The sequence below is a fragment of the Hoplias malabaricus genome, chromosome 16 (genome assembly GCF_029633855.1).
Source record: "Hoplias malabaricus isolate fHopMal1 chromosome 16, fHopMal1.hap1, whole genome shotgun sequence".
NCBI lineage: Eukaryota > Metazoa > Chordata > Actinopteri > Characiformes > Erythrinidae > Hoplias > Hoplias malabaricus.
Window position 1 is genome coordinate 1,190,304 of NC_089815.1, and position 15,000 is coordinate 1,205,303.

Here is a 15,000-nt window from a genome sequence, read left to right on the forward strand (position 1 = left end):
CTATTTTCAGAAGTAATTACATATTTATTTATATAATCACAGTCTACTGTAATAAAAAAAGTAATAATGTAATAACTACTCTTATTTGCTTTTTTACCGCTGTGGTATCATGGCAGGTTCCTGTTTCCCAAACTGTGGACACGTATTCAGTTGTGCAAATGCAGAAGTGGGACGCCCTGGAGCAGCTGTACATGAGTTTATAGTCACCATGTCCGTTGTGAAGCATGGCTCCAAGGTGTACAAACCAAGCCCATTAATGTGCTGCCTGTTTATGGAGCAATGGCGCTCGATTCAATACCTTTAGGATGAGTTGGAGTGGTGTTTATGATCCAGAACTAATCACCGACACCAGCGCCTGACCTCACTATGGTTTACATAGCCGAGGTCAATCAGATTTTCACAACAATGTTCACACCAACATCTAATGCGAAGCCTTCCCTGTAGTAGAAGCTCTGGAGGACAAACTAATCCTAGTCTAATTCTAAATCCTAAAATTACAAAATCACACATTCGAGCAAACAAAACCAGTGGGGTTCACTTCTCCGCCGGGTTTGGACTTTTTCTTTGTCATCTTGGCATTGTGCTTCAGGTATTTCTCCTTGTTGTGGATGACCTGGATGTACTGGTCAGTGCTGCTGTTCTGCTGGTCGCTGCTGGACGCCAGTGAGGCCGAGTCTGACTCGGTTAAAGGGGGCTCTCCCTTGCGCTTGCTCTTTGCTTTAGGCTTGACGGGACCTTCTCCGTGTCTGTGGGGCGTCTCCTTGAGGAACTTGGTCCTGGAACTCTTGGGGTGGGAGCTTTCTTCTTCCCACTCTTCACCATACTCTTCCTCCTCTTCTTCTTCTTCTCCATAGAAGCTTTGTGCCAGACGGCTGTCCAGGGTATCTCCGATGTAAAAGTGGGCCGATTGGTGGAGGTCAGAAAGCGATTTTGGCCTGTGTGACTGAGGGAAGGAGGCTCTCTTTCCTCCGTTCTTTGCTGCCTCATCCACCTCCTCCTCTTCCTCCTCTTCGCTGAGGTGTGGTGGCTGACTCCTGTGGGGCGTCCTGGGGATGTATCTCTTGATGCTCCTGGGGTAAAGCTCCACGATCTCAGGCTCGTCCACCAGTCGATAATGCCTCGGGATGCGAGTGGTGGAGCGCAACAGCTTCTTGCGGGGTTCGTGCTCATTGACGATGACGTAGCGAGTGCTGAGTGCCCGCCGGCTCCCGTAGCTCTGAGCCGTAATGATCCCAGGCTCTGGACGAAGAGGTCTCAGGCTCTTTCTGAAAAGAGGGTCAGAGTGGATGTTCTCCGAGTAGCGCAGGGGAGGATTGTAGGACATATGATGGTAAGATTTGGACCGGCACGAGCTGCTCATTCCTCCCAGGTAGCCTGGATGCCTGAGGAACACACAAACAGCAGTGTAGCCACACAGTATTTGCTTTGCGACACTTGAGTGACCTATACAAGTCATACTGAGGACTGACTCTAAAGTCCACTAGTCATTAAACAGTGAGACCATATCTGTGTGACTCCAAAAACTCAAATACAAAATTGTCTGTAAGCTTATAACTCATCAAGACACTGAGAAAAACTATTTGCCCTAGACTGGGTCACCCACAAGGGGGCAGCTATGTTCAGACACACCACTGATAGCCCTTTTCCACCAACAGGGAACCAGTTCAGTTCTTCTTCGCAAACCTAATGCGGAACCATTCAACGTGTTTCCACCAACATTAACAGATTTCATTCTCAGCTGGAACATATGGAACCGAACATTTGGTTCTGAATCGTGAAGGTGTCCATCAGTGTGTGTGTGTGTGTGGAGATGAAGAAGCTCCAGAAAGAGCCCAGAGCCTCAAATAAATCATTATGGCATGGAGGAGCTGGGCAGGTCATAGCAGTGTGTTATATCATCCTTGGTGGTGTTCTGGGTAAAAGACCAAAGTCATTGTGTTTTCTGAGGCTGTGGTTGACACTGCTCTCCACAGAATGGCTCATACGTCGGCGTAATTTCCACACGAGTTTTATAGCTCACTCTGATCTGACTGCACTGAAAACAGTGGATAAACCATGACTCTGTTTTGATACCTTTCTCTGTCCATCTCGCCGCTGATGACACGTGCATGGTTCCCCTTAAAACTTGTGAAAACACTGATAGCACCAAGAAGTTGAGAAGTTGAGAACCAGTTCCTCTGGTGGAAGAAGGCTATGGGTGTTAATGTAATGATAAATGACTCTACTATCAGTTGTGGAAAATCTGGTAAAGTGTGGTAAATCAGGACATGTGGAAGAGAAAGCCAAACCTGACGGGAATGGGGATGTACTCCACCCTGTGAATCGGCCTCGGAGGTATGTGGGGCATGGGGGCCATGGGGGGGCCGCTGAACACTCTGTAACCCCTACACGTCGCATGCAGACGGATGGAGACCGGTGGGATGAGTAGGTGAAGAAAAGTATGGGAAAAGAAAAGCAACAGAAGATTGAAGGATGAGGCCGTAGGACAGCTTTCCACGGTGGTGGTAAACAGTGAGTAAACAGACTGGTAAACAAGAAACCGTGAATCAAAACATGGCATATTTTACTGCACAGTGACTGAGATTATTTCCAAAGTATGTAAATAATTATTATGTTTACCTAGGCCTTCTTCTTCCGAAGTAATAAATTCAGCCATACACACACTAACAGCCCTCCCAGTGCTAGTAAACACAGCCATCTGTTCGCTGATATAACAGAATTGGGCATTTATGATGCTTTACCACTGCATGGTCCCTACTCTACTGGACTCTGTTCTCTGATTGGTCCCTGGTCGGTTTTCCACTCCCACAGCTCCCCCCCGAGATGTATCCAGTGTTGTCTCAAAACCCCGCCTCTCGTGGTGTATTGGCGTGTTGTTGTTGTTTGGGACTGAACACAGCTCCGTCATCAGTTCAGACAGATCAGTAGAGTTTGTTCCTTCCTTGTTGCAGCGTCCAGCTCTCGCTGGATTCTTTCGTCGGCCACCGATCCAAGGAGCGTTCGAACCTCTTCAAAAGACCACGGCGTCATTTTACGAGCTGCCGTCGTGAGTCGGATAAAAACAAACGTGATCTCTGCTGCAGCTGGAGATTTTACAGATAGAGAGTTGGTGCTGGTCGTCTGCGTTGCGTGGCGTAGAGTGACGACTCTCTCTGGACGATCAGCGCTCTGCAAGGTTTACACGCCACGGTTTAGTCCCTACTCGACTCGCTCTGAACCACGAGAGAACAGCCACTAAACAAGAACCCGCTTCCAGAACCAGAACCAGGACCTGATTCACCTGGTGGAGGAGCGATGTGAGTGTTCTTCCCCAGGTGTGTAGTAGCATGTGACTGACTGCAACATTTGTCAATGAATATATATATAAAATATGAATGAATGAATGAATGAATGAATGATTCCAAAATGATTATGGATGGACATTTATATGACTTTAGTAAAAAATGAAGCATCCCCTTTAGTTCAGACCTGTTGGGGATGTGCTCGAGTCTGTGTTTGTGTCGGACCGGGACCGAGGGGCTTGGTGTGTCTCCGGCGGTCCTGATCTCAGCCCGGGAGGCAGACTGGGCAATAGTGTGGATGCTGGCGGCATTGCCATGGCGACCAGGCGAAAGGCAGTTGGCAACAGTGCCGTTGCGGCGAGGGGGCGAGGCAGAGCGCGTGGGAGATTCACCGCTGGTGAGGTCACTCTCCTGCTCCGGCTTCTTATCTCCACCCTCAGGAGAGTGGAGACGAGCTGGGAGAAACACACACACATATGTAGAAACACACACACACACACACACACAGACATATATACACACACACACACATGTGCATGCATATTTGTGTTTTTGAGAGCATCTTACCAGCAGCCAACTGGAACACTTTTTTCTTGTCTTCGGTGCGTTCCTATGGAGATACAATTGAGAACTGTTTATGCTCCATAGAGAGGGTCCCCCACATGCTTAAAAAGTTCACTACATAACCTCTGATTCATCCAGGCCACAAGGGATCAGTGTAATGCATGTTGGTCACTGTACTCACAGTTTGGAGCTGGATCCTCAGCTGGTTGTTGGTGAATTTGAGCGACCTGGCGATGGCCTGCAGGTAGTAGATCAACATGCTGCGAATCACAGAGAAAAACTGCTCTGAGATCAGAGGCCTTTGGGGAAGTGAGTGGCGCAGTGAAGGGTCAACAGAAGCCAAACTGTTTTTCCTCCTGCTGCCCACTGTATCGTCCTGAGGTCATTAGCATATTATGACTGACCAGGTCACTTACAAGAGCAGCAGGAGGGCTGGCAGGACCACCACGGGACTGGTGACGTAACTCATCACTTTACCGAACCACAGCGGAAAGTCCTTCTCTATGGTCTCTGAGATGATGTCGTAAATCTTCTCCTGACCACTGCAGAGGGGGCAGGGACATTGAAGAACCGTTATTAATGAGAATTATTATTAAACAAATGCTTTAAAGGGGCGATTAGTCACACTTTCAACGTAAAAAGTTGCAAAAAATACTTATTAATGTGATTATCTGTTTCTTTTACTTATATTCTATGAAGTACAGGTCACAAAAATGAAGAATGAAATGGCTTTGTCATTTTAAACCTTTTATATTTTTATAATTTTATACGACAGCACGGTGGAGCAACAGGTGGTGTCTCTGTCACAGCTCCAGGGTGCTGGAGGTTGTGGGTTCTGCTCCGGGTGACTGTCTGTGAGGAGTGTGGTGTGTTCTCCCTGTGTCTGTGTGGGTTTCCTCCGGGTGACTGTCTTTGAGGAGTGTGGTGTGTTCTCTGTGTGTCTGCGTGGGTTTCCTCTGGGTGACTGTCTGTGAGGAGTGTGGTGTGTTCTCCCTGTGTCTGCGTGGGTTTCCTCCAGGTGACTGTCTTTGAGGAGTGTGGTGTGTTCTCCCTGTGTCTGCGTGGGTTTCCTCCAGGTGACTGTTTGTGAGGAGTGTGGTATGTTCTCTCTGTGTCTGCGTGGGTTTCCTCCGGGTGACTGTGTGTGAGGAGTGTGGTGTGTTCTCTCTGTGTCTGCGTGGGTTTCCTCCAGGTGACTGTCTTTGAGGAGTGTGGTGTGTTCTCCCTGTGTCTGCGTGGGTTTCCTCCAGGTGACTGTCTGTGAGGAGTGTGGTGTGTTCTCTCTGTGTCTGCGTGGGTTTCCTCCGGGTGACTGTGTGTGAGGAGTGTGGTGTGTTCTCTCTGTGTCTGCGTGGATTTCCTCCAGGTGACTGTCTGTGAGGAGTGTGGTATGTTCTCTCTGTGTCTGCGTGGGTTTCCTCTGGGTGACTGTCTGTGAGGAGTGTGGTGTGTTCTCCCTGTGTCTGGGTGGATTTCCTCCAGGTGACTGTCTGTGAGGAGTGTGGTGTGTTCTCTCTGTGTCTGCGTGGATTTCCTTCAGGTGACTGTCTGTGAGGAGTGTGGTGTGTTCTCTCTGTGTCTGTGTGGGTTTCTTACGGGTGACTGTCTGTGAGGAGTGTGGTGTGTTCTCCCCATGTCCCTGTGAGTGTGTGAGTGTGTGTCGCCCTGTGAACTGAGGACTGGTGAGCCCTCGAATGGCAAGCCAATGAATGATTTTATATTGGTTTTATATGTTTTATATTGTTACACTTTTCTGCCACATTTCTATTGTCTTGTCAGTGTCAGAGGTGCCGACTGAAACCTCTGAATGCTGTACTAAGGTTGTACATTCAATGCAAATGTTTAAACATGTAATTACTCTGCAATTAAGCAAATACATCACATAACAAGCACTTTACAGCAGGACCACAGCAGCTGTGGACTTCTAGGGCTTTAATGGTATGTAATAAATATGTGTTTATGGAAAACACGGTGGATTTATCCTCATTGCAGTGGAATAAAGTTTCCTCCTGACGTGGGAGATTTACGCCGAGGCACAGACTGAGATTAAAAGCCGAGTCTTTAATGAAAGTGCTCTGAAATGCTCTCTTTGTGCAGACAGCGCTTTATAAAAACAGCCTCATTTACCTAAAAGGTCCGCAGTGCTGCGACGGCCTGTACCTTACGATGGCGAAGATGGTGGGCAGCATGCAGAGGAACAGCATGAACAGCAGCATGGCCAGGTAGAAGTTATTGGATCTGGGAAAAGGAGAAGAATAGCATTAGTTAGTGATTGTGATTAAACAAATCTGCAGCTCGCTGTGACAGACCCACTCCCACACTGAGCACAGACACACACCGGAGAGGAGTGACCCCTGAGGAGGACACACTCGTCCCTGTGTCTGTGAGGAGATCAGCTCATGAGGATTTTATCAGAGTCCATAGCTTTGATGTGTAAAAAGAAGTGACAAAGAAAATGGAGAGTGGACAAATAAATGAAGTGTGTTTAAATACGAGGCTGATGCTCTTCCCATCTGCAACAGACTGATAAGGACGAGAGAGAGAGAGAGAGAGAGAGAAAGAAAGAGAGAGAGAGAGAGAGAGAGAGAGGGGGGGAGAGAGAGAGAGAGAGAGAGAGAGAGAGAGAGAGGGACTACCACAAGATAGCTGTTAAATAAATCAGAGAGTGAGGGCGTATGGGGGCTACAGAGAGATAGATAGATAGATAGATAGATAGATAGAGAGAGAGAGAGAGATAGATAGAGAGAAAGAGAGAGAACGAGTCAGAAACTATTGCAATGATCGCTCTACTTGTATTTGTTCACCTCCTACATTTTTTTTCCCTCTCTTTCTTTTCCTCTTTGTCCTCATGCTATTCTCCTATTTCATTTCTCTGACTTCATTTCTCATATCTCTCTCTTCCTTTTTAATTTCTGCTTTCTCTCTCTCTCTCTCTCTCTCTCTCTCTCTCTCTCTCTCTCTCTCTCTCTCTCTCTCTCTCTCATGAAGTCATTTTTCATGGTAAATTAATTTGATTCACTCTGAGATCAGAGCCGGAATAAAGAGAGTGATCACACTCTGCTGAACACACTCACACACTCCGTTAAAAAAGACCACTTCAGCAGAACCGCCGTGTCCCACCTCCCTCTTCATCCGCACTCACACACTGTGTCTACACTGAGCCTGTAACCCACAGGTCCAACAATCTTACAGCTTAGACGCTTCCGGATGAGGACCCCGTGTCCCTGTGTCCAGGGGTTTGACACCAGTGAGGTCAGGTGCTGATGTTGGACACCTCTCCCATTCATCACAAAGATACAGGGCTGAGCTCCATCACCCTGGAGAACACAGTTCCCTTGAAGGACAAACTGTTACACTACGTCCAGGTGTAAGGTGCCGTAAGAGGCTCTGGATGAGACCGTCCGTCTAAAGCCGTGAGGGTAAACGTCACTGACCTGGAGGCGCGGAACACCTGCTGATGCGGGACGTTACAGGTGAGCACTGCCCAGCTCCTCAGGTACATGAGCCCAATCAGCTTCATCACATTAAAGGCAGGGAGACAGGGAGAGAAAAACGCCCCCATCCTGGAGAGAGAGAGAGAGAGAGAGAGAGAGAGAGAGAGAGAGAGAGAGAGAGAGAATGAAGGGGAGAAATAAGAGAGAGTAAGAGAGAGAATGAGGGAAAGAAATAACAGAGAGAGAGAGAGAGAATGAGGGGAGAAATAAGAGAGAGGGAATGAGGGGAGAAATAAGAGAGAGGGAATGAGGGGAGAAATAGAGAGAGTGGGAGAGAGAGAGAATGAGGGGAAGAAATTAGAGAGAGAATGAGGGGGAGAAATAAGAGATAGAGAGAGATATTTCAGCTGTTTTGCAGCATGTCTATTGCTTTTAAATTACAGAATCACAGAGACGTACCAAATCATCCCCTGGTTGTAAATTAGATGCAAAACATTTTCCGCGATCTTGAATTCACCGTACTCCGGCTGAAAGACAAAGCAGATCATGAAACTGAGGAGGACCCCATTTTTCTCATTAATCATTAGTCGTCATCATCCCCACCACTAGGAGTCCCCCAATCATAACCCCCCCCCCGCACCACCCTTCTTCTGGGATGTGAAGCCATACTCTGGGTCTGATACATCAGCCAAAAAATGCCTGCAGTCTGTGACGAGTGGACGGTTGTGCTATTGCGTATGGCTAACACCAGCGATCGTCTATAACAGGGCCAACTCTCAGACCTGTGCACCACTTAGGAGCCCCAGCTTTGTTCTAAATAAACACGAAACTGAACGTGCTACAGAGAGAGAAGTAGACTGAAACCCTGCACTAACTGCCCATAGCCTCTATCCTCAGGCCCAGTGCCCATCCCAAAACCCCTGGAAGTCTACTTTTATTATTATTTGCTGTTTTCCTTTTTGTAAATGCAGGGATAGAGGAGTCCTGGTGTGTGCATGTTCATGCTGCGAAGACTGAAACTAAAAGGCAGAATTGCAGTTTAATTATTAATAGCTAAAATAATAATATTATTCAGAGCTGTTTAATTGTGAACAGAGTGTGTGTTTCAAGTGGTGTGACTCTTCTAGTCGTTACGGTGCAGGTTTAGCGCTCAAGGAAACTCACAGACCAATCACATGTGTTTCTGCAGATCACACGTGAGGCTCCTCAGCCAATCAGATCTGTGCATTATGATGAGCGCTGGGACGACGGTGTGGTGTGAGTTACGACCAGAAACTTTAATAAGAAGGGAACGATTACGGGTTGAAATTCTCATAACTCAGAACGTGGATTCTGTTTATGGATAAAATCCCGCCCTCCAGCACAAAGAGCCAATCAGAATGCTGGTTATGGAAAAGCATTAAAGTCATTGTTTTATTTGTAAATTATTTGTTATTTATAATTATTAATAAATCTTGGAGAAATATATTGAAATGTAATTGAAAATGTAATTTAAACTGACGTTCAGTAGTTAACTGTGTAAAAGGATGCTCTAATTATATGAAAATTTTAAGTACAGGACCTGGCACTGATCATGATGCAAGTTATATACAGGGGGTCCTCGACTTACGACATAAATACATTCCTACGTCGTGTTGTAAACCGATTTTCGGTGGAACATACCGTACGTAAATAACATACTGTAAGCACTGATCCTATCCTAACACCTATCCTCCTCGGTCCCGAGCCACGTAACCGTGTATTCTTCCACCGCGCCGCGCACACCACACACGAAGTTCACGTTGCGACATTTACGACGCAAAACCACTTAACAAGGTTTTATACAGTAAATGGGAGGTGTGTCGTAACCCGAGGACCTCCCGTACTGTGTTCCGGACCTTGGCTTTTCTCTAACTGAACCTTAATGAATTTCAATTAATGAACACCACTCTAGATCTTTCCTGGAAGTGGCTTTGATTCACAGGCGTGAACACATCAACCCGTTTAACTCTTTGATCTCATTGATTGACGTCACACTCACGAACTTGCTCTCCAAATCCCAGCAGCAGCAGTCGCTCAGATACCGGACCACCAGACCCCGGATGAAATCGATCAGCAAAATACTAGCCACGGTGAAGATCATGTCGATGATGGAGAGCTTCAGCATTTCCTGAGAGTAGAGTTAGAAGTAGATAAACATAGTTACAGTAGCCGGCAGAGCTCTGTCCCTTCTGTAACTGGACTCCTCCAGACGAGCCTCAGAAGAGCTCCAGAAGAGGGTCTATTAAATCAGCCGGGTGGGTTCGTTCCAGGAGAATTGATGCTTAGTGTCTTAGTCCACTGATAGTTTCATTAAGTAACTGTCTGGCTGTATGTTTTAATCCATGTTACAATCCATAGCCCTTTCATTGCCATCAGGGGGAAACAATTACAGCCGGACGATACATTTTCATTTCCCCTTGTCAGCTGTAATGCCTTATTTACTGCCGCCGTTGAGCGAAAGCGAGGACATGGCTGAGCCCAGGCCTAAAGTGCTCGTTAGCCTGAGTGCTAGCGTGAATGGCTTGGTTAATGGCGTATAATAGCAGGGATATGTGGGATAAAACAATCTGAATATATTATAGTGAATGGGAATGGAAATAAATTGGTTAGCACCGTCTTTAATATTCCACACACTTTCTGAGTGTCTGAATACTTTGGTTTATGCTTTACTTGTATCATATAATGCTCCTTGATAAAGATATACTGTAAGACTACGGGTAAAAATATTAGAACGTGTGTCTAGATGTTTTTTATTATTTGTTTCAGGTGACTTTACCTGGTGAAAGTATTTTATATTATTTTTGAAAAACATCATGTGATCTACCTCAGAATGATTTACCTTAGAGTCACTTGATTGGCCACTATTTGTTCTCTTTAGCCCAATCCGTGCAGTGAAACACACATTTACACACACAATAGTGAACACTAGGGGGCAGTGAGCACACTGTGAGTGGTGGGGGCAGCGGTGGGCAGCCCTAGCCACTGGACACTGGGTTTAAAAACTCCAGTAGCACTGCTGTGTCTGATCCACACACTAACACACCACCACCACCACGTCAGTGTCACTGCAGCACTGAGAATGTGGGGAACCCTAGAGGGGGCAAACAAAGTATGCAGAACAACAGATAGACTACTGTCTGTAATTGTAGAACTACTAAGTGCTCCTGAATGAACAGTGGAGCTGATAAATTAGACAAGGACTGATTTACTGTTGTGGCTGCTCTATGTATCTACGCATATATTTAATGAGATAAAGTTCAACGTGAAAATTTAAGGTGGTCTGGAATAACCGCACTTTTAACTGTTTACCTGCCCGACGTAAGTCTCCCAGCACTGGTCCGGCTGGGATTTGGTGGTATACCCGTATGAGGTGGTGTGGTTCAGTGTCAGAGCCAGTGGTGGTGGTCTGGATAATAGCCCACTCTTGATGTTGATCATGCTTCGGTTCATGTTTGTGATGGTTGTAGTTAAGGTGGTATTCCTCCCCTCAGTAATCTCAGGAACCACAGTGGACAGATTAATCTCAGCCGGCTGTGAGATGGTGGCCAGGTACGATGTGGTGTCTGACCAGTTCCCTGTGACCTGGACAAACAAGAAATGACCACATGAACATGAACATGAAGTGAAAGCTTCATAAATGTAGTGGGTATTTACTGTTTCTTCTTGGAGAACAGTGAGTCAAACTCAGGAGACTTTTGGGCAGGAGTTAAGAGGAGGCGTAGTGCTGGAGGAGGGTGTGATTGTGTTCATCATGGTGGAAAGCGGAAGCTGTTTGAATTACCACAGAAACATATTTGTGACTCTGCTGTTTTAGTTTTGTAGCACTTTCGCTCTGTGTTTACTTTCATGGAAAGTTAGCGGTTGGGAGTTAGTTCCACCTTAATTTTAGTTCTGCATCTCAAACCGCAAAAATGAGTCAGTGATAACAATCTATGGAACAAGAATAGAGCAACATCTTCAACCATTTTCTTGCTTTTCAACCTTTGGAGGTCTCTCACCATCCGAACATCTCCAGATGCTGTTTCTCAGCTGTGGCTCAGACAGCGACGCAGACACATCTGACCATTTCAGATTGACATTCTCTGAATTTTATAAAAACTTACTGCATTAAAATCACCAACTTCTAATTTAAGCAAAAGAACAACTCAAAACCCAAAGGTGAAATCCCCCGTGAGGCCACCATCTACTCGTCCAAGGCCATGTGTGATCCGAGTCTGCTCGGTTGGTGGAGCATTCCCTCGCTTAAGGGCAAGGCCTCCCAGTTCCTCCAGGTTGTAATATCCCTTCCCTAGATGTGCCCCTCCTTTGAGTTTCCCAGAGTCCAGAGGGCTGTGTCTATGTTACTGCTTGTCTTATTAATAATATCACATTTTAAACAATGTGGTGTGTTCACATTTAAACAATAAAAAAAAATCAATATTTTGATTATCGTGATATTCTGACTTGTTTACGGAATAACGCCATGCATTTACATGTTCTATGGCATACATTCATTATGTCATTTAGGCAGCGACAGGTGGAAATTTGCTCTGCGTTCAAAAATTTGCTCCAAAAATTAGTGACTTCAGTGGTGTGGAGGTGATTTGGATCTTGGTAAGTTATGATTGTTTACAAAATAAGAAAATGTTTACTCATTTATTTGTTGTTTCTTCTGAATTTTTGAAATTGTTAGATTTGTACTAAAATAAAATGCAATGAAATATAATTTAAATAAGAAATTAAATATAATTTTAATTTAATATAATTAACATTCACATAACATTTATTTTGTAATAATAGTGTGTTGTTGAAATAAATGCAATTATTTTCAGTGTTTTTTCATATCACCAAGAATATCATAATCAGCAAAATATCCTGAAAAATCGTGATATTATTTTAGTGCCCTATCGCCCACCCCTTAATCCACACTCAACAAAACTCAGCCCTGGAATCCTCAAAGCTGACTCTGAGTAGCAATGATTTATATTCATCTTACATCAAAAGGTTCAGAGTGTTTTTTAAAGTGAGCAGTTCAGAGATATGAGCTTTTGATCCAACTGTAACTCAGAAAGTTCACTTACTCCAGAGCTCATGCTGTTCACTTTATCCAACAAGGCGATGATCAGACTGTAGAGATTTCCAAGATACAACACCAGCACCCTGACGACGTGCACAGATTATTAATAACAAAGTCATTAATAAATAATGTTAATAGAGCAGCTTGGTAAAAACAAGAGCATTGAAAATATGAGCTCTTTCCCAGTGAAGCCACCTTAAATCTGACAAATATCTTACACAGTCTCACTATCACACACCTCCAGAGTCCTGGGTTTCTGGGTTCAAATCCACAGGTGTCAGTGTGTGAGTGACTGGGTGAGTGAGTGAATTTATCCACAGGTGAGAGTGTGAGTGACAGGGTGAGTGAGTAAAACTGTCCACAGGTGTGAGAGTGTGGGTAACAGCGTGAGTGAGTGAATTTATCCACAGGTGTGAGTGTATGAGTGACAGGGTGAGTGAGTGAATGTATCCACAGGTGTGAGTGACAGGGTGAGTGAGTGAATGTATCCGCAGGTGTGAGTGACAGGGTGAGTGTGTGAGTGACAGAGTGAGTGAATTCATCCACAGGTGTGAGTGAGAGGGTGAGTGAGTGAATTTATCCATAGGTGTGAGTGTGTGAGTGACAGGGTGAGTGTGTGAGTGACAGGGTGAGTGAGTGAATGTATCCACAGGTGTGAGTGTGTGAGTGACAGGGTGAGTGAGTGAATGTATCCACAGGTGTGAGTGTGTGAGTGACAGGGTGAGTGAGTGAATGTATCCACAGGTGTGAGTGTGTGAGTGACAGGGTGAGTGACAGAGTGAGTGAATTCATCCACAGGTGTGAGTGAGAGGGTGAGTGAGTGAATTTATCCACAGGTGTGAGTGACAGGGTGAGTGTGTAATTGACAGGGTGAATGAGTGAATGTATCCATAGGTGTGAGTGTGTGAGTGACAGGGTGAGTGAGTGAATGTATCCACATGTGTGAGTGACAGGGTGAGTGTGTGAGTGACAGGGTGAGTGAGTGAATGTATCCACAGGTGTGAGTGACAGGGTGAGTGTGTGAGTGACAGGGTGAGTGAGTGAATGTATCCACAGGTGTGAGTGTGTGAGTGACAGGGTGAGTGAGTGAATGTATCCACATGTGTGAGTGACAGGGTGAGTGTGTGAGTGACAGGGTGAGTGAGTGAATGTATCCACAGGTGTGAGTGACAGGGTGAGTGTGTGAGTGACAGGGTGAGTGAGTGAATGTATCCACAGGTGTGAGTGACAGGGTGAGTGTGTGAGTGACAGGGTGAGTGAGTGAATGTATCCACAGGTGTGAGTGACAGGGTGAGTGTGTGAGTGACAGGGTGAGTGAGTGAATGTATCCACAGGTGTGAGTGTGTGAGGGAGTTAAGCTGATTTCACTGGGTAAGACATCATTGGTTTGGCAGTGTGTGGAGTAGATGGTGCAGGACTGTCAGACCTAGCCAGCTGGAATCGGAGGTTTGTTCTGGGGTGGTACATCTCCAGCTGAGCCACCAGCTCAAAGGCAGACGGCGCGATCATAGTGATGAGTGAGACCACCACACTCACCTAAAACAGTGGAAACAAACAGAACAGGACACTGGAAAGATGGAGAGGGATAATTCATTCATATATATATATATATATTTACTAATATGCATTTATTCTTTCATATAAGATCTTATAACTGGTTAATATCATGATGTGAATGCTGTTTATTAATACTTTAGGCTCATTATTCACAGAAAGCCGTATCTTTTTTGTACAAATTACAGTGGATCTTCTGCTCCAAGTCACACAGCTGTGGTTTTACTGTAATCCACTGTGCAGTAAACATCCATGAAAGTAATGCAACGAGTATCCAGTAATTAACTCATTCATTATTTACAGTGTAGTAACAGCAGGTTTATTCCCTAGTTCTTTGCTCACTTTGTTTCAGTGTTTTGTTTGTTTTCCAGTGAAACACGACGAACCTCATTCTTCTCCCACAGAGTGAGCTCTGATTTCTGCTGCTCCAGTTTCTGAGAGCGATCCACCACGAAGTAAATGATGTAGATGCTTCCGGCCAGAGACAGCAGCACCAGGATATTCGCCAGAATCCGCAGACTGATCAGAACCGCCCTGGGGTGGGTGTGGGAAACAGGAGCATGAGGAAATAGCATTCGGATGAAGTTACAACGGTAGGTGACGCTGTTAGGAGTCTTGCCCAAGGTCCCTTATGGAAATGCTGTGCTTTTACCTGAGCAGGGAACTGAGAAATGGTCTTTTAACATTAGAGTCTGACAACTACACTATGTGATTAAACTCTGGAGCAGCTGCACATGAGCCTACGGTCACCATGCCCAAAGCCAGTCCTGAGCTACAGAGCTACGAAGCTCCCCAGCCGTAGGCGGTGGAACAGTGGAACTGTGTTATCTGGTGAGATGGAGAAGAGCTGGATTGCTGATTGTGATCCAGATCCAGAACGTGACACCATAAAATGCTGTTGTGTCTGCCTGCCATCCAATTCTCACCCCAATGCTGGAGACTAGATACTCCTCTAGCTGGTGTTTTGCATTGAGCATGACCTTAGGCTTATGTCCAGCATCCACTTTGGTTCCATGTTGTTGTACGATGATTAAACAATGGGAAAAATAAAGGTGCAGATAAATTCATGTACACGGAGAGGGATCAGAGC

At 45.5% G+C, this 15,000-nt stretch overlaps 1 protein-coding gene across 1 annotated transcript in view; it reads right to left on the bottom strand.

Moving 5' to 3' along the window:
• Positions 1 to 15,000, bottom strand: part of LOC136672106 (transmembrane channel-like protein 3) — a 26,970-nt gene that overhangs the window by 848 nt on the left and 11,122 nt on the right. The window contains exons 10-23 of the mRNA XM_066648055.1: positions 14,297 to 14,444; positions 13,783 to 13,892; positions 12,361 to 12,439; positions 10,610 to 10,882; positions 9,300 to 9,428; positions 7,739 to 7,806; positions 7,280 to 7,408; positions 5,973 to 6,083; positions 4,262 to 4,387; positions 4,027 to 4,105; positions 3,851 to 3,891; positions 3,469 to 3,756; positions 2,289 to 2,384; positions 1 to 1,382 (exon numbers count right to left, since the gene is read on the bottom strand). The exon at positions 1 to 1,382 is cut by the window's left edge and continues 848 nt beyond it. Of these exons, the coding sequence (XP_066504152.1) occupies positions 503 to 1,382; positions 2,289 to 2,384; positions 3,469 to 3,756; positions 3,851 to 3,891; positions 4,027 to 4,105; positions 4,262 to 4,387; positions 5,973 to 6,083; positions 7,280 to 7,408; positions 7,739 to 7,806; positions 9,300 to 9,428; positions 10,610 to 10,882; positions 12,361 to 12,439; positions 13,783 to 13,892; positions 14,297 to 14,444 (2,557 nt within the window). The 3' untranslated portion in view covers positions 1 to 502. The remainder of the gene's footprint in view (positions 1,383 to 2,288; positions 2,385 to 3,468; positions 3,757 to 3,850; positions 3,892 to 4,026; positions 4,106 to 4,261; positions 4,388 to 5,972; positions 6,084 to 7,279; positions 7,409 to 7,738; positions 7,807 to 9,299; positions 9,429 to 10,609; positions 10,883 to 12,360; positions 12,440 to 13,782; positions 13,893 to 14,296; positions 14,445 to 15,000) is intronic.